General features: G+C 46.1%; 1 protein-coding gene across 1 annotated transcript; it reads right to left on the bottom strand.

The window, feature by feature from the left end:
* Positions 1–494: 494 nt before the first annotated feature.
* LOC134968616 (acrosin-like) lies at positions 495–16643 on the bottom strand. Its single transcript, XM_063944150.1, has 5 exons — positions 16494–16643; positions 15095–15296; positions 13349–13614; positions 3038–3183; positions 495–816 (listed from the first exon to the last, which is right to left on the bottom strand). The coding sequence occupies exons 1-5, from the start codon at positions 16570–16572 to the stop codon at positions 649–651; spliced, it is 861 nt and encodes a 286-aa protein (XP_063800220.1). The 5' UTR covers positions 16573–16643; the 3' UTR covers positions 495–648.
* Positions 16644–18753: the final 2110 nt, after the last annotated feature.

The following is an 18753-nucleotide window of genomic DNA, read 5'->3' as shown; positions in this document are numbered from 1 at the left end:
TCCTGTGACACAGGTCGCAGGATGGCAGCAGACTATTAGTGGTTAACACTCTGCTGCTATCTGGGGGACAGCGACGGCCTCAGTTTGTAAAAAGGACGCACAAGGTGGCAGTGCTGATTAATGTGACATGACACTTGTATATCCGTGTGTGTGACCGAGTCTCTACAATGTAGCAGCCGCAGGTTTTTTCCAATACAAGTTATGTTCCGATCCGTAAACAGACTCAGTCACACACAATATACATGTCAAGTGTCGCATTTTTGGCAAAAAGAAAAAGAAAGAGGCCTGACTTTAGCAGAGAGGCATGGGACTTGGTGGCTCACTTGCGTCAGGCGTCTCAGGCTGCGTGGCATATTGAGGCTGAATGTAGGAAGACACATCTGCAGTAGACGGGTGCTATACAAAGGTAAACCCTAATATGTGCACCAAGGAGCCCAAATTTCAACAAAAGTGCTCTCTGTAGTTCAGTGACTCGGTCTCAACATGCAAACATCCAAATCGATTCTTCAGCAGAAACTCATGTGTATTTAATGTATAGATTTCAGTAACAAACAATAATGCGCCACCAAGTTCTCCTCTACGTTTCTGCCAGATGGAATTGCTGTAAAACTGATTGGCTGTACAATTGGTGGCAGGCTTCAGAAAGCATCAGAGCTTTTTTAGTTTCTCATGGATCCAGTCCAGGTAATACTGGGTGGAGGTGTAGACCCCTGGACTTAGCGCTTGTCCACAGCCGGATCCCCAGCTGGTTACGCCCACCACTGAGAAAATCTTAGAGCCTGGATATTTGCACATGAGCGGTCCCCCGCTGTCACCCTACATGGAGCAAGAAAAGATACGGGTCAATAAACATAGCTACTCACCTTGTAAACAGCCGTTAAAGTAGGAAACAAAAACCTCCAATAATGATCAACAGGAAGAAACATAGAATGGACTCGGGCTTGCAGTAATTTATAGTCACCAATGATCTTAAGCTAGGTACATGTCTCAATTTAGTAAGCAAAGATCGGCTCAAAATGTCATGCAGCAAATCCGGTCTGATCATCGGATCCATCTGCTTTCCAACGATCATCGGCCCTGGGTGCTGTATACACACTGTGAGATAATTGGACCGTCCAGCCAACAATCGGCTGAATGGCTCAATTATTGCATAGTGTGAGCCCACTTTATTCTTCACAAAAGAGGGTGTGGGAGGGGGAGGGCGCTGTGGGTAGGGATTTACAAAGAGCAGAGGTGGTGTGGCGATGGCTAGCGATCACTCTAGGTGGTGACAGACAGTAGCGGGAAAGGGCAGCCAGCAATGTTTTCTCCTCGTAGGATCTCAGAAATTCTGGCCCTTGCTGAACAGGCTGGGGCGGGTGGGCATTCGGAAAGGGTCACCCCACATTACGAGTTTCCCTGCTATAGGAAACCCAGTCCAGCCTGTCAAAGCCCTAGTGCTGATAGGGTTTTTGTTTGTTTTTGTTTTCTTTTTTTGGATAGCCCATGCCGTTTGTCCCCCAGCTCCCAAAAAGTATCACTATGAGGTCTATTCAATTGATGTCAGATTCTTTCTGACGGAAAGGATCCGACAGTTCAGTATTCAATTTGAGGCCAAATCCGACAGGTTTTGGCAGTTTCCGACAATGTCAATCCAACTTTTTTTAAAGTTGGATTGACAATGTCGAAAACGGGACTAAAACCAGTCGGATTTGGCGCAAATCCGACAAAACACGTGGATCCGTGGCTAATCCGCCGATCCACGTGTTTTCCAACAAGTCGGAATTGCCAACAAGTCGGAAAAATGGTAGCCCCATTGAGTAGGTCGAATCATGATTCGCCCTAAATAAATCGGAAACTGCCGTCTTTACGACTAGAATTGAATAGACACCTATAAGTAGTCCACTTTTTTTTTTAAACAACTGTAGAGATCCAGTGGCCGATGATTATAATTTTAACAGAATGGGTATTTCCACCAGCCTTCAGGCACCCGCAAATAATATGCCTACTTATAAGCGTACCTGTGATACTTTTATACATAAACACACACATATATATATATATATATATATATATATATATATATATATATATATATATTTTATATATATAAATAAGCAAGCATGAGCCATATTTGCGTGAACATACATTTTCCGTATAGGGTCAACCTTGCCCTTGGAAGAGTAAGTGGCCTTTCAGCATCCCGCAGACTTCCTAGTGAAGGACGAGCGGTATAATATCGGGACTAGTGAGTCTATGGGAAGGGGGCGGGATCTATATGATGCAATTTTATGATAACGATGCAGAGCCCCAGGCTCCGCCCCCATCACCAGTCAGCTGCATCTCTCCTCCGGGCTTCTCCTGGAGGGGAATAATCTAAGGTAAGATAGGGGCTGAGTGAGACTGCCCCTTCCTCCTCCCGTTTCCCCTCTCTGGGTATAAGAGTTGTGTGATATGTGATTGGCGCCGATACTGTGCTTCTGAAGCAATGCGGAGTAACACTGACATTATTGTTACCAAATATATATTAGGCATGTAGCTCTAAATTATAGAAGAGATTCCATGCAAAATAGGGCGAAGCATTTTCTACAAAAGGTGCTATCCGTGTATATATGAAATAGATATAAAATATACAGTAAGTGGCCTGATTCTGAAATGTATAATACATAAAGCAAATGCAATTCCGGGTGCGCGCTGCGAAGGGAATGCTGATGAGACTATACGCACATTCTACAGTGCACTCATCAATGCGATCGCATCGCACCTCCCTTTACGCGAAAGCGGAAATGCCATTTACACCTACTCCACGCTAGGAGGAGGAGAGCCATCTGAATTTGGCTATTTGCATTGATGACCCCCAGTTGCCACCCAGAAGCACCCGTTTAGTGCCCGCGGAGAAATAGCTGAGCTGCCGTAACCAACTCGCAACGCAGTATACGAAATATCGCCCAATGGCGCTGCATTTATAGTTACAAGCAACACAGAACCTGGTCCAGGGTCACCAAACACAGGCGCTGCAGCCCCTACAAACATTTCTCGCTCCTACAGATAGTATTACCTGGCAGCTGTCGATGCCGCCGCGCTCGTAGCCTGCACACAGGTTGTACACTCCCACTGCGCCATTGTACCATTTGCGGCTATTGCAGACTTTGTTAGGGATCATCATCACATGAGCCTCCTGCAGGGTATCAGATGGTTCCGTGGCTGCAAAACAATGTAATCTTAAGTAACTTGCAAAGACCCTGACCTAGCATCATGCTCTGTTCTGGATCACCCTAAGCTAGTATCATGCTCTGTTCTGGATCACCCTAACCTAGCATCATGCTCTGTTCTGGATCACCCTAACCTAGTATCATGCTCTGTTCTGGATCACCCTAAGCTAGTATCATGCTCTGTTCTGGATCACCCTAACCTAGTATCATGCTCTGTTCTGGATCACCCTAAGCTAGTATCATGCTCTGTTCTGGATCACCCTAACCTAGTATCATGCTCTGTTCTGGATCACCCTAACCTAGTATCATGCTGTGTTCTGGATCACCCTAACCTAGTATCATGCTCTGTTCTGGATCACCCTAACCTAGTATCATGCTGTGTTCTGGATCGCCCTAACCTAGCATCATGCTCTGTTCTGGATCACCCTAACCTAGTATCATGCTCTGTTCTGGATCACCCTAACCTAGCATCATGCTCTGTTCTGGATCACCCTAACCCAGGGGTGGCCAACCAGTCAGAGACAAAGAGCCCAAAAAAATGTGTTAGGTACGTCAAAGAGCCGACATCGAGACGAAGGCGCACATGCAAAAATAGGGTGTGGCCTTGTGCCTTCTAGGCCACGCCCCTGGTATAAAATACATTGAAAAAGCCAGATACAACGTAAAATACATTGAAAAAATAAGAATTTACTTACCGATAATTCTATTTCTCGGAGTCCGTAGTGGATGCTGGGGTTCCTGAAAGGACCATGGGGAACAGCGGCTCCGCAGGAGACAGGGCACAAAAAAGTAAAGCTTTTACCAGATCAGGTGGTGTGCACTGGCTCCTCCCCCCATGACCCTCCCCCAGACTCCAGTTAGGTACTGTGCCCGGACGAGCGTACACAATAAGGGAGGCAATTTGAATCCCGGGTAAGACTCATACCAGCCACACCAATCACACCGTACAACTTGTGATCTAAACCCAGTTAACAGTATGATAACAGAAAGAGCCTCTTAAAGATGGCTCCTTAACAATATAACCCGAATTTGTTAACAATAACTATGTACAGTATTGCAGATAATCCGCACTTGGGATGGGCGCCCAGCATCCACTACGGACTCCGAGAAATAGAATTATCGGTAAGTAAATTCTTATTTTCTCTATCGTCCTAAGTGGATGCTGGGGTTCCTGAAAGGACCATGGGGATTATACCAAAGCTCCCAAACGGGCGGGAGAGTGCGGATGACTCTGCAGCACCGAATGAGAGAATTCCAAGTCCTCTTTTGCCAGGGTATCAAATTTGTAGAATTTTACAAACGTGTTTTCCCCCGACCACGTAGCTGCTCGGCAGAATTGTAATGCCGAGACCCCTCGGGCAGCCGCCCAAGATGAGCCCACCTTCCTTGTGGAATGGGCCTTAACAGATTTAGGCTGTGGCAGGCCTGCCACAGAATGAGCAAGTTGAATTGTGTTACAAATCCAACGAGCAATCGTCTGCTTAGAAGCAGGGGCACCCAACTTGTTGGGTGCATATAGTATCAACAGCGAGTCAGATTTTCTGACTTCAGCCGTCCTTGAAATGTATATTTTTAAGGCTCTGACAACGTCCAACAACTTGGAGTCCTCCAAGTCGCCAGTGGCCGCAGGCACCACAATAGGTTGGTTCAGGTGAAACGCTGATACCACCTTAGGGAGAAAATGCGGACGAGTCCTCAGTTCTGCCCTATCCGAATGGAAGATTAGATAAGGGCTTTTATAAGATAAAGCCGCCAATTCAGATACTCTCCTGGCGGAAGCCAGGGCCAGTAACATAGTCACTTTCCATGTGAGATATTTAAAATCCACCTTTTTCAATGGTTCAAACCAATGGGATTTGAGGAAATCTAAAACTACATTTAGATCCCACGGTGCCACCGGAGGCACCACAGGAGGCTGTATATGCAGTACTCCTTTAACAAAAGTCTGTACCTCAGGAACTGAGGCCAATTCTTTTTGGAAGAATATTGACAGGGCCGAAATTTGAACCTTAATAGATCTCAATTTGAGACCCATAGACAATCCTGATTGTAGGAAATGTAGGAAACGACCCAGTTGAAATTCCTCCGTCGGAACACTCCGATCCTCGCACCACGCGACATATTTTCGCCAAATGCGGTGATAATGTTTCGCGGTGACTTCCTTCCTTGCCTTAATCAAGGTAGGAATGACTTCTTCTGGAATGCCTTTCCCTTTTAGGATCTGGCGTTCAACCGCCATGCCGTCAAACGCAGCCGCGGTAAGTCTTGAAAGAGACAGGGACCCTGTTGTAGCAGGTCCCTTCTCAGAAGTAGATGGCACGGGTCGTCCGTGACCAACTCTTGAAGTTCCGGGTACCAAGTCCTTCTTGGCCAATCCGGAGCCACTAGTATTGTTCTTACTCCTCTTCACCGTATAATCTTCAATACCTTTGGTATGAGAGGCAGAGGAGGAAACACATATACTGATTTGTACACCCAAGGTGTTACCAGTGCGTCCACAGCTATTGCCTGTGGATCTCTTGACCTGGCGCAATACTTGTCCAGTTTCTTGTTGAGGCGAGACGCCATCATGTCTACCATTGGTCTTTCCCAACAGTTTATTAGCATGTGGAAGACTTCTGGATGAAGACCCCACTCTCCCGGGTGAATATCGTGTCTGCTGAGGAAGTCTGCTTCCCAGTTGTCCACGCCCGGGAAGAACACTGCTGACAGTGCTATTACGTGATTCTCCGCCCAGCGAAGAATCTTGGCAGCTTCTGCCATTGCACTCCTGCTTCTTGTGCCGCCCTGTCTGTTTACATGGGCGACCGCCGTGATGTTGTCCGACTGAATCAACACCGGTTTTCCTTGCAGGAGTGGTTCCGCCTGGCTTAGAGCATTTTAGATTGCTCTTAGTACCAGAATGTTTATGTGAAGAGACTTTTCCAGGTTCGTCCATACCCCCTGGAAGTTTCTTCCTTGTGTGACTGCTCCCCAACCTCTCAGGCTGGCGTCCGTGGTCACCAGGATCAAATCCTGTATGCCGAATCTGCGGCCCTCCAATAGATGAGCCTTTTGCAACCACCACAGAAGATATACCCTTGTCCTTGGCGACAGGGTTATTCGCAGGTGCATCTGAGGATGCGACCCTGACCATTTGTCCAACAGATCCCTTTGGAAAATTCTTGCATGGAAACTGCCGAATGGAATTGCTTCGTAAAAAGCCACCATTTTTCCCAGGACTCTTGTGCATTGATGTACAGACACCTTTCCTGGTTTTAGGAGGTTCCTGACAGGTCGGATAACTCCTTGGCTTTTTCCTCGGGAAGAAAAACCTTTTTCTGAACCGTGTCCAGAATCATCCCTAGGAACAGCAGACGTATCGTCGGAAAAAAGCTGCGATTCTTGGAATATTTAGAATCCAGTCGTGCCGTCGAAGAACTACTTTAGATAGTGCTCTTCCGACCTCCAACTGTTCTCTGGAACTTGCCCTTTTTAGGTCGTGCAAGTAAGGGATAATTTAGATGCCTTTTTTCTTTGAAGAAACATCTTTTCGGCCATTACCTTGGTAAAAAGGCCCGGGGTGCCGTGGATAATTCAAACGGCATCGTCTGAAACTGATATTGACAGTTCTGTACCACGAACCAGAGGTACCCTTGATGAGAAGGACAAAATTTGGACATGGAGGTAATCCTTGATGTCCAGGGACACCATATAGTCCCCTTTTTTCCGGTTCGCTATCACTGCTCTGAGTGACTTTATCTCGATTTGAACCTTTTATGTAAGTGTTCAAAACATTTTAGATTTAGACTATGTGTCACCAAGCCGTCTGGCTTCAGTACCACAATATAGTGTGGAAAAATAATACCCTTTTCCTTGTCGTAGGAGGGGTACTTTGATTATCACCTGCTGGATATACAGCTTGTGAATTGTTTCCAATGCTGCCTCCCTGTCGGAGGGAGCCGTTGGTAAAGCAGACTTCAGGAACCTGCGAGGAGAAGATGTCTCGACTCTCCAATCTTTACCCCTGGGATAATACTCGTACGATCTAGGGGTCAACTTGCGAGTGATCCCACTGCGCCCTGAGACTCTTGAGACTACCCCCCCACCTTGAGTCCGCTTGCACGGCCCCAGCGTCATGCTGAGGACTTGGCAGACGCGGTGGAGGGCTTCTTTTCCTGGGAAAGGGCTGCCTGCTGCAGTCTACTTCCCTTACCTCTATGTCTGGGCAGATATGACTGGCCTTTTGCCTGCATGCCCTCATGGGAAAGGAAAGATTGAGGCTGAAAAGACGGTGTCTTTTTTAGCTGAGATGTAACTTGGGGTAAAAAAGGTTGGATTTCCCAGCTGTTGCTGTGGTCCCCAGGTCCGATGGACCGACCCCCAAATAACTCCTTCCCTTTATACAGCAATACTTCCATCTGCCGTATGGGATCTGTATCACCTGACCACTGTCGTGTCCCTGACATCTTCTGGGAGATATGGACAACGCACTTATCTTGATGCCAGAGAGCAAATATCCCTCTGTGCATCTCACATACATATATATAGAATGCATCCTATTAAATGCTCTACATGAATAAAATATTTTCAGTCAGGGAATCCGACCAAGCCAACCCAGCACTGCATCTCCAGGCTGATGGCGATCGCTGGTCGCAGTATAACCACCGTATGTGTGTATATACTTTTTAGGATATTTTTCCAGCTTCCTATCAGCTGGCTCCTTGAGGGCGGCCGTATCTGGAGACGGTAACGCCACTTGATAAGCGTGTGAGCGCCTTATCACCCTAAGGGGTGTTTCCCAACGTACCCTAATTTCTGGCGGGAAAGGGTATAACGCCAATATTTGCTATCGGGGTAACCCTACGCATCATCACACACTTCATTTTATTTTATCTGATTCAGGAAAAACTACAGGTAGTTTTTTCACTCCCACATAATACCCTTTCTTGTGGTACTTGTAGTATCAGAAACACGTAACACCTCCTTCATTGCCCTTAACGTGTGGCCCTAATGAGAAATACGTTTGTTTATTCACCGTCGACACTGTATTCAGTGTCCGTGTCTGTGTCTGTGTCGACCGACTGAGGTAAATGGGCGTTTTTAAAACCCCTGACGGTGTTTCTGAGACGCCTGGACCGGTCCTAATAGATTGTCGGCCGTCTCATGTCGTCAACCGACCTTGCAGCGTGTTGACATTCTCACGTAATTCTCTAAATAAGCCATCCATTCCGGTGTCGACTCCCTAGAGAGTGACATCACCATTACAGGCAATTTCTCCGCCTCCTCACCAACATCGTCCTCATACATGTCGACACACACGTACCGACACACAGCACACACACCGGGAATGCTCTGACAGAGGACAGGACCCACTAGCCCTTTGGGGAGACAGAGGGAGAGTCTGCCAGCACACACCAAAAACGCTATAATTATATAGGGACAACCTTATATAAGTGTTTCTCCCTTATAGCATCTTTTATATATATACAATATCGCCAAAATCAGTGCCCCCCCTCTCTGTTTTAACCCTGTTTCTGTAGTGCAGTGCAGGGGAGAGCCTGGGAGCCTTCTCTCCAGCTTTTCTGTGAGAGAAAATGGCGCTGTGTGCTGAGGAGATAGGCCCCGCCCCTTTTTCGGCGGGCTCGTCTCCCGCTATTTTTGAAGTTAGGCAGGGGTTAAATATCTCCATATAGCCTCTGTGGGCTATATGTGAGGTATTTTTTGCCTCTAATAAGGTTTTTATTTGCCTCTCAGAGCGCCCCCCCCAGCGCTCTGCACCCTCAGTGACTGTTGTGTGAAGTGTGCTGAGAGGAAAATGGCGCACAGCTGCAGTGCTGTGCGCTACCTTAAGAAGACTGAGGAGTCTTCAGCCGCCGATTTTGGACCTCTTCTCTCTTCAGCGTCTGCAAGGGGGCCGGCGGCGCGGCTCCGGTGACCATCCAGGCTGTACCTGTGATCGTCCCTCTGGAGCTAGTGTCCAGTAGCCAAGCAGCAAATCCACTCTGCACGCAGGTGAGTTCACTACTTCTCCCCTAAGTCCCTCGTTGCAGTGATCCTGTTGCCAGCAGGACTCACTGTAAAGTAAAAAACCTAAGCTAAACTTTCTCTAAGCAGCTCTTTAGGAGAGCCACCTAGATTGCACCCTTCTCGTTCGGGCACAAAATCTAACTGGAGTCTGGGGGAGGGTCATGGGGGGAGGAGCCAGTGCACACCACCTGATCTGGTAAAAGCTTTACTTTTTTGTGCCCCGTCTCCTGCGGAGCCGCTGTTCCCCATGGTCCTTTCAGGAACCCCAGCATCCACTTAGGACGATAGAGAAAGCCAAATTCACATAATACACTTCAGCTCCTCCATGTGTCACTCCAACCAGCACCCTCCTGTCACTCCAACCAGCACCCTCCTGTCACTCCAGCCAGCACCCACCTGTCACTTCAGCCAGCACCCTCCTGTCACTCCAGCCAGCACCCTCCTGTCACTCCAGCCAGCAACCTCCTGTCACTCCAGCCAGCACCCTCCTGTCACTCCAGCCAGCACCCTCCTGTCACTCCAGCCAGCACCTTCCTCTCACTTCAGCCAGCACCCTCCTGTCACTTCAGCCAGCACCCTCCTGTCACTCCAGCCAGCACCCTCCTGTCACTTCAGTCAGCACCCTCCTGTCACTCCAGCCAGCACCCTCCTGTCACTCCAGCCAGCACCTTCCTCTCACTCCAGCCAGAACCCTCCTGTCACTCCAGCCAGCGCCCTCCTGTCACTCCAGCCAGCGCCCTCCTGTCACTTCAGCTTCCCCCAATTCATGCCATTGCAGCAGCCCCTTATGTGCCCTCTGTTTGCTGGTGGGTGTCTCATCTCTAGTATCTGGCTCCCTCAGTTCTAAGTCCCCGTAGTGCTGCTGCGTGTTTTTCTGGAGAGCAGTGGTTACCGAATCTGTTGTGGTCATGTGACTTTGTGTGTTAGGAGCCACATTTGAAGAAAGAAAGAGCCGCATGTGGCTCAAGAGCCACAGGTTGGCCACCGCTGCCCTAACCTAACATCATGCTCTGTTCTGGAGCACCCTAACCTAGTATCATGCTCTGTTCTGGATCACTCTAACCTAGCATCATGCTCTGTTCTGGATCACCCTAACCTAACATCAAGCTCTGTTCTGGATCACCCTAACCTAGCATCATGGTCTGTTCTGGATCACCCTAACCTAGCATCATGCTCTGTTCTGCATCACCCTAACCTAGCATCATGCTCTGTTCTGAATCACTTCACTTCAATTTCAGCTAACATTATCATTAAAGAAACACTGGACCTAGAATGAAAGGGTATCCGGATCGACATAGAAAAAGTCAATAGCCAATCGGTCGACACCAGATGGTCAACAGTGTCTTATGTTGACAGGGTTAAAATGTCAACATTCAAATGGTCGACACATGATTTTTCCTAGTTGTTAGGGTTAGGTACTTGGTGGAGGGGGCAGTTAATCTGGGTCCACATTAGACGATATGCAAACAACGCGATTTCCCTTGAACACACGATATAGGGGGTAATTCCAAGTTGATCGCAGGAGGAAATTTTTTAGCAGTTGTGCAAAACCATGTGCACTGCAGGGGGGGGGGGCAGATATAACATGTGCAGAGAGAGTTAGATTTGGGTGTGGTGTGTTCCATCTGCAATCTAAATTGCAGTGTAAAAATAAAGCAGCCAGTATTTACCCTGCACAGAAACAAAATTACCCTCCCAAATCTAACTCTCTCTGCAAATGTTATATCTGCCCCCCCTGCAGTGCACATGGTTTTGCCCAACTGCTAAAAAATATCCTGCTGCGATCAACTTGGAATTACCCCCATAGTGCATACACACTGTGCAATCTTAGTCGTCGGAACGATATACAGTATCAAGTATATATGGAGGTAGTGAGTACACACTGCATGATTTGCTGAAAATCGTTTGACAATATCTTCAGATTGACCTGCATGTGCGACCAATCTGAAGATGCAATGAACGACTCTCGGGAGCGTGCTATAACGTGTATACACACTGGATGATGTGAACGATTTGGTGTTCCGACCCGTCGGAAACCAACCAATTGTTAAAAAATTAGTGTGTTCCCAGCTAAAGTAACAAAAAAAAGTTGTGTCACCTGCAACCATCTGGGGGCGACCTATTGACTGTTGAACAATATTTGATGGAGGCAATCCTATTATCCACATAGGATGTGAGTTGTGGTTGCAGCAGCATATAAACGCAGCACTTACACCCGCAAATTCATTGCAGGTAATTGGATTCCCCCCATAATTGAAAGAGCAACTTGGTTGTTTAGGGGTCTATTTACTAAGCCTTCGATGGAGATAAAGCGAACGGAGATAAAGTACCAGCCAATCAGCTCCTGTCATTTTTCAAACACAGCCTGTAACATGGCAGTTGGGAACTGATTGGCCGGTACTTTATCTCCACCCAAGGCTTAGTAAATAGACCCCTAATAGTCTGTTATAGATAGCAAAAATACTAATCAGCCTAAACATACCATTGGCCCTCATTCTGAGTTGTTCGTTCGCTAGCTGCTTTTAGCAGCATTGCACACGCTAGGCCGCCGCCCTCTGGGAGTGTATCTTAGCTTAGCAGAATTGCGAACGAAAGATTAGCAGAATTGCTACTAAATAATTCCCTGCAGTTTGAGTAGCTCCAGACCTACTCACAGATTGCGATCAGCTCAGTCCGTTTAGTTCCTGGTTTGACGTCACAAACACGCCCTGCGTTCGGCGAGCCACTCCCCCATTTCTCCAGACACTCCCGCGTTTTTCCCTGACACGCCTGCGTTTTTTAGCACACTCCCGGAAAACGCTCAGTTACCACCCAGAAACGCCCCTTTCCTGTCAATCATTCACCGATCAGCAGTGCGACTGAAAAGTGTCGTACGAACACCAGCAAATCTACTAAGTTGTGTGTTAAATAACTTAGCGCATGCGCTCTGCGTACCATGCTCATTTACCAGCAAATCGCAGCATAGCGAAAATCGGCAACAAGCGAACAACTCGGAATGACCACCAATGACCCTCTAACTTCAGTCAGTGTATTGGTCTTGTGTCTGCCCAGTACTCCCCATTCCCACCACCCTCTACACTTCCCACACTTTATTGCCGTGCAGTTTCCCAGCACTTCCATATAATGCACTTCAAGGTACACTATGGTACGAATTCCCCCCCATTGTCCTATTACCCATTGGAAAGCAGGGATCAGTATGAAATACCTACAGTCAAGATCCTGCCGGCCAAAATCCCGACCACAATTGACCGGCAGTCAAAATCCCGACAAGGTCAAAATCCCGACACTTAAAATGTCGACAGGTCAAAAAGTCGACACGTTTTTCGTCGTTTTTGTGTGTGTGTGTATATGTCAACATAGGTTGACATGGACACCGTATAAGAGTGGCTCGGCACGGTGCCTCTTATATTCCCCCTCCAGGTCCACTGGGATGGTAAAGTATGAACAAGTCGGTTTCAATAAAAAAAATCCTGAAAAACTCAGGTCGACTTTTTCACCTGTCAACATTTTAAGTGTCGGTATTTAAAATGTTGGTATTTTGACCATGTCGGGATTTTGACCGTAGGTCAACAGTTGTAGGGATTTTGACCGTCGGGATTTTGATTGTAGGCAAATTGACCGCATCCCGGAAAGCAGCGTCTCCATAGTTCCCGCAGAGTGAAATTCATCATAAAATGTAGTTGCTACAATTTTTGTAATTTTTTTATTTATTTATCAGGTACTTCTTATCTATTTGCTTCTTTTACTGTCCACGTGGACATCTACTGGGAATAGTAACCTTCCTGAAACGTGTAGCACATACACGTTTGTACTGATATTGGCCACACAACATGAAATATACCAGATTTGACCCAAAAAAATGTATTGACCATTTGTGTGTTGACCTTTTATATCTGTCGACCTTATGCAATGTTGACCTTCCACCCGTCCACCTTTTTTTCTTTTTACCAGTCGGCCTAATGCAGGTTGACCATTTGGTGTCGACCATACCATCAATCCACACCCCTCTTGCTTTAGTCTGTCTGTTATTACCCAGTCTTGTTTGATTACTGGTTTTTCCCAGTTGTAACACGTAACAGAATATGCTGCCACTATATAAGTAAATATTGATAATATTAATTAGAATGATGATAAAAAAACAGGCTTACATCCCTCCTTCAAAACTCCAAAACCAGCGATGTAACAATCAGTCATAAGATTGATGTCGGCAGTTTTCGTCGGAAGGCACGCAGGCTGAATGTAGCTGTTGTAAGTGATTGGCTTATTTACAAGCAGCAGGGCGATGTCATTGCTTTCGGAGTCCGCGACGTAATACTCATGTTCAATTTTTTTGGCTATGCCACGAATCTGAACTCCTGTTCCCAAATGTGACAGCTGGTTAGCGCCAAATACCAGTCTCCAAGAGTAGACATCACTGAAACAGCAGACGTGACAACATTAGATGTAATCAAGATTAGGCAGCCGGCTACAAGACCACATTTGCAGTCAGTCCTCCATAACCGGCAGTCTTGCAGTTGCCACAAGGATGGTGTCGGGATCCCGACTCTGGCGGCATCTTGATGTGCAGAATCCCGACATCTGCTAAGTATTCCCCCCCCCCCCCCCCCAAACATTTTGATGCCTAAGGGCCCCCAAACATTTTGATGCCTCTTGAGCCGCCCGGGATCTTCCCGGGTGGCAGGATCGCATGCAATATATCGCATGCGATCCTTTTGCATGTGACATATCGCATGCGTCCCGTTCCCCGCTGCCGGAGCCCGCCGCGAGTCGGTGGTCGGATGTGCAGCACGTCCAATCTCCAACTTGGATCTGACGCGTACGGGACCAAGCATCGGATCGGATGTCAAACACATCCTATTTGGACACTCTTCAACCGATTTCTTGGCCCGATCCATCGGAATCGGGTGAAAAGAGGCCATATCAGACCAGTGTATGGCCAGCTTTACCATCCCCGCTTAGTGCCTAACCCTAACCCTCCCTTTTCAGTGCCTAACCACCCCTGTCAATGCGACTGATGTCGGCGTTGGTCTTCTGGCGTTGGTAATCTAACTGCCGGCATTCCGAACACAGGTATGCTAACTGGATCCCATTGCCACGTTATTTAAGTAGTGTGATCATTTATTTATGTGGGTCCCCATATCGGTCTGTGGATACTGCAATACTGGGCCATTTACCAAGTGCCTAAAAGCCTACCTTTCCAGAGCATACTCCAGTAGATAGTGGCATCTTTATAAGGTGTTAGTGAGAAAGTGATATGATAGCTGCGCATGCTGGACCCGGACCAGGAAGTAAAGTCATTGCGCCAGCTATCACATGACTTCGTTCCATTTCCTGGTAAGAGAGCGCTGATAAATGGCACACTAATATAACGTTATATTGGATAGTGATCTTTACAATGTCCCATGTTTTTTAATTTACCCTAAGAATATAAATTTGTAAAAAAAAAAAAAAATTCAAAAATGATTCTACTCTACATGAGTTTTGCTTCTAATGATCAATCCCACCGGCGTTCTCTATCTCTTTAAAGATATGTGGCAGTGGCTGCCAGCACGCAAAACACTTGAATTGCCCCCATAGAGGTGCCTTTCATTATATTGGATGTTTTTATGTGCCGAGTTAGCCGTATAATGGCATCTTAGACCTTGGGTATAAGTAGGAGGACCAATAGGAGGCTGCAAGCTCTGTACATTATCTTGGGTTGCACAGTCACAAGTGGCCCCCGTAGGCTTCGGTGGTCCTGTACAACAGTGAAAACTGTCTCAGTGTGCTGGTTGCAGAGCTCCATTAGCAGCTCGGATCACCGTTCATGTTTAAGTGGTAGTGCAGCTATTACTAAAGTGCAGGAATAACTAAAATAAACACAACTCAGATAAACCTGTGAGGGTGTTACTTACTCGCCCCTCTTCTTGAAACAATGGGCAGCTGTGAGAACCCACTTCTCGTTCAGTATGGAGCCTCCACAAAGATGTAGGTACGAGTCATAGTCCATGAACTCTTGAACGCTTACTAACCACGGCCAGGATCCAGGTAACGCATCTTTTCCTCCAACAATGCGGGAGCCAAATTGTTCTCCCACTAGGGGGCGCCTTCCACATGCTACAGGGGAAAAGGACATTATGGAAGTATTCCATGGCAGTAAAGAAACCAGAATTAGGTGGGTTTCATCCGGGTACTCCGATTTCCTCCCACAATCCAAAAATATACAGGTAGGTTAAGTGGCTCCCAACAATATTAACCCTAGTGTGAATGTGTGTGCGTGTACATGTGGTAGGGGAAATAGATTGTAAGCTCCACTGGGACAGGGACTGATGTGAATGGGCAAATATTCCCTGTAAAGCGCTGCGGAATATGTGCGCGCTATATAAATAATTGGTAATAAATAAATAATAGATCGACATGCACAAGGCTGACATGAGTTTTTTGGGGTGTTTACTCCGTAAAAAATGACCGGGAACCCCAATTACGTAATGCACTGTCTCCCCTTGCGTGGCTCGCCATGCTGCGGTTACTATTCCCAATGGTAGTCCACAAGGATGGTAAAGTATGAAAAAGTTGAAAATTAAAAAATTGTGAAAAAACTAGTGTCGACCACTGCCACGTTTTGACCATGTCGACTTAATGTGTCTCAGCCAATAGTGATAGACCTATCACCTGGTTACCCTCAAATTTAGCAAGTGACAGAACCAGTGTAAATCATAGGTGTCCCGTATTAAAAGGCATATTATGGTAAACCTAATTAAATAAACTATTTAGGGGGAGATTTATCAAAGCTTGGCGAGATCGGAAATCGTGAGAGCGAGATAAAGTAGCAACCAAATAGCTCCTAACTGTCATTTTTCGAACGCAGCCTGTGGCATGGCAGTTAGGAGCTGGTTGGTTGGCACTTTATCTCTCCACTTGATAAATCTCCCCCCTAAATTACCCCACATGGCCAGTTATTGAATTGAACGAATATGAATTTTGCTTATTAATTCAAAAACAATAAATAACGTTTTAAATATTTCGTATTCGAATTGCTAGGCCTAGTCATACAGACAAACAAGTCTTGTACTGCAGCGATCAAGTTTATCATTTGAAATAAAGTATTGGCGTTTGCTATATCCTTGTCCTGTATATAAAAAAAACAATCGCTCCCCTCTCTTTCTCCATAATCAGTTTCTCCTTACTCTAATCCTTCATCGCTGAACCTTAACATGTAAATCGATGATACAACTGTCACAAACCACATACTGTACATCCTTTCTCCAGCCTAAACAGACTCCCTGATAGAAATGGCTGTGCCAAAATACTCACTGCTAGGGATGGGTGCGCCAGCGGCACCATTCACACATGCCCAGAACAGGGCAACGCTGATATACACGGCTAACTTCATGGCACCTTGTACGCCTGCCCTAGCTCACAGGGACTGATTGCAGCTGGGAGGTGTCTCATAATAAGGTCATGGGGAGCATTGTGACATCATAAATTCCGTGGCTTATGTAGCAGGGTGATAACTGAACTGCAAATCTGTATTCTAGATTTTATTCCTATTGAATAGAAATTTATGTGGGCCATATAGCAGGGTACTTATTCCCGGATTTGTGGCCTTCAATGGGACAGTTATTTTTTACAAACAATTAAAGGGACACAGTTATCTTTACAATAAAGAGATGCAAAGTTATTTTCATAAATAAAAGGGAACACAGCCATAATAATAATAATAATAATAATAATAAAAGGGGCACAGTTATCTTTACTGATAATACAGGGGCACAGTTACAAATAACAGGGTCACAGTTACAGATACTTTTATTAAAGGTGGCTGACACTTGTAGTGCCCGATAACGTGGAACTACAAGTGGCAGTATGAACTTGCATGCGAGAGACTGGAGGGACTCCTGTGGATGATTTGTCTAGGCAATGGCATTCCATAAGAAAAGCTACACAGTCAATTCCTATGTATTTATGAATCTGCAGATCGCGTTGCCTATCCGATACAAGCCCGGAAAGTTTAGCTTTCCGGAGCTGGATACCTGTGGGATTGTGGGAAACCTCCCAAAGTAGTTTTCAGTCTTTTGACCGCATTTTACCGTTAGTACACCCCACCTTATTTTTTTTCCTTTTGATATGTGTTGTATATCTAAATAAATTTGTCTATTATTTTTGGTACATTTAATTGATCAAGGGCGATAACAGTGATTGATATGAACGTTTTCGTTCATTAATGAACTCGTTCATATCGTTCAGTGTGTAGGCATCAACGGTGAACGATGTGCGGCCCCGCGCTCGTTCATCGTTGGTGCCGGGTCGCTTATGCATGCAGGCGGATATGAACAGTCTCGTCCATATTAGCATGCATTGCTATGGATCCGAGTGACGGGGGAGTGAAAAAAAAATGCAACTCCCCCCCCCCCCCCCGTCACCGGGTCGCCCGCCGTATAGGCCGCCGGCAGATCGCCTAATGTGTAGGGGGCATTTGAGTGCAGGTTTGCGTTTCCTGTTTCATGTCGTTACGAAAATCTTCCCTTTCTTCTTGAAACCTGCTGCTGGCTTGTTGGGAAACCGGATGGTCATGTTCCACATCCTTATAGCTACCAGCAATAGCTCATTATTGGAAATCTCCATTCCCTGTCCCTATCGGCCATTACAGCTTAAGTCTAAAGCTTACTTCTTCAGAGTCTAAATCTTATTTTTGTGGCAATTGTAAACATTTTTTTCTACAGTTTATTGAAAAACGTTCAATGTAAAAGATTAACTGAGGGGTAGAGGAAACCAAAGGGAAGCTGGGGGGTGGGGAGAGCAGACTACAAGATAATGAGACAGGGTCAGAGAAAACAATACAGTACACTAAAGGATGGGGGACCCGGATTTCGACACTATAAGTAACCGATACAGAACATCATATCTGTACCGTATGTGTTCCTTCTTGTGGTGGTTCAGTTATACGGAGTCTTGTCCTCACAGCTGAACTGGACCATTTGTCCTCTCCTTTCCTCCTCTTCCCTTCCTTTTTCCCTCTAAGTTTTGTATATAACTCTATGGGTGGAATTCAATTGTTTGAAAAGTCGGTTGGGTGTCTGTTTTTTCCTGTCTATTAGATAGGAAAAAAACAGATACCCAACTGACTTTTCAAACAATTGAATACCCCCCTATGTCTCTGTTATATTAAATGTTGAAGGTTCTTTAAAAAAAAAAAACTTTCACCCTTAATGCTAATAAGAGAAAAAGGACCAGTGAAATGTATGCTATGCAAATTAACTTTATTATAGAAGCAACACAATTAATTTAGAATCATTTTCAATGTGAATATTCTTTTATCATGCACTCTCCAGGGAACAGCAATGGCAATTTATAAAAAAAATAAGAATTTACTTACCGATAATTCTATTTCTCGTAGTCCGTAGTGGATGCTGGGACTTCCGTAAGGACCATGGGGAATAGCGGCTCCGCAGGAGACTGGGCACAAAAGTAAAAGCTTTAGACTAGCTGGTGTGCACTGGCTCCTCCCCCTATGACCCTCCTCCAAGCCTTAGTTAGGATACTGTGCCCGGACGAGCGTACATAATAAGGAAGG

Source organism: Pseudophryne corroboree, chromosome 11, assembly GCF_028390025.1.
Source record: "Pseudophryne corroboree isolate aPseCor3 chromosome 11, aPseCor3.hap2, whole genome shotgun sequence".
NCBI classification, from domain to species: domain Eukaryota; kingdom Metazoa; phylum Chordata; class Amphibia; order Anura; family Myobatrachidae; genus Pseudophryne; species Pseudophryne corroboree.
The sequence above is the reverse complement of the archived record's forward strand: the minus strand, read 5'-3'. Positions and strand labels throughout refer to the sequence as shown.

What these genes read in the sequence shown, in the direction of transcription:
- LOC134968616 (XM_063944150.1), bottom strand. Translation starts at nt 16,572, where the DNA reads ATGAAGTTAGCCGTGTATATCAGCGTTGCCCTGTTCTGGGCATGTGTG. An exon ending in TGGCGCACCCATCCCTAGCA is followed by an intron (nt 15,297 to 16,493) that starts GTGAGTATTTTG and finishes TTTCCCCTGTAG; the next exon opens with CATGTGGAAGGCGCCCCCTA. An exon ending in TGTTTCAAGAAGAGGGGCGA is followed by an intron (nt 13,615 to 15,094) that starts GTAAGTAACACC and finishes CTGCTGTTTCAG; the next exon opens with TGATGTCTACTCTTGGAGAC.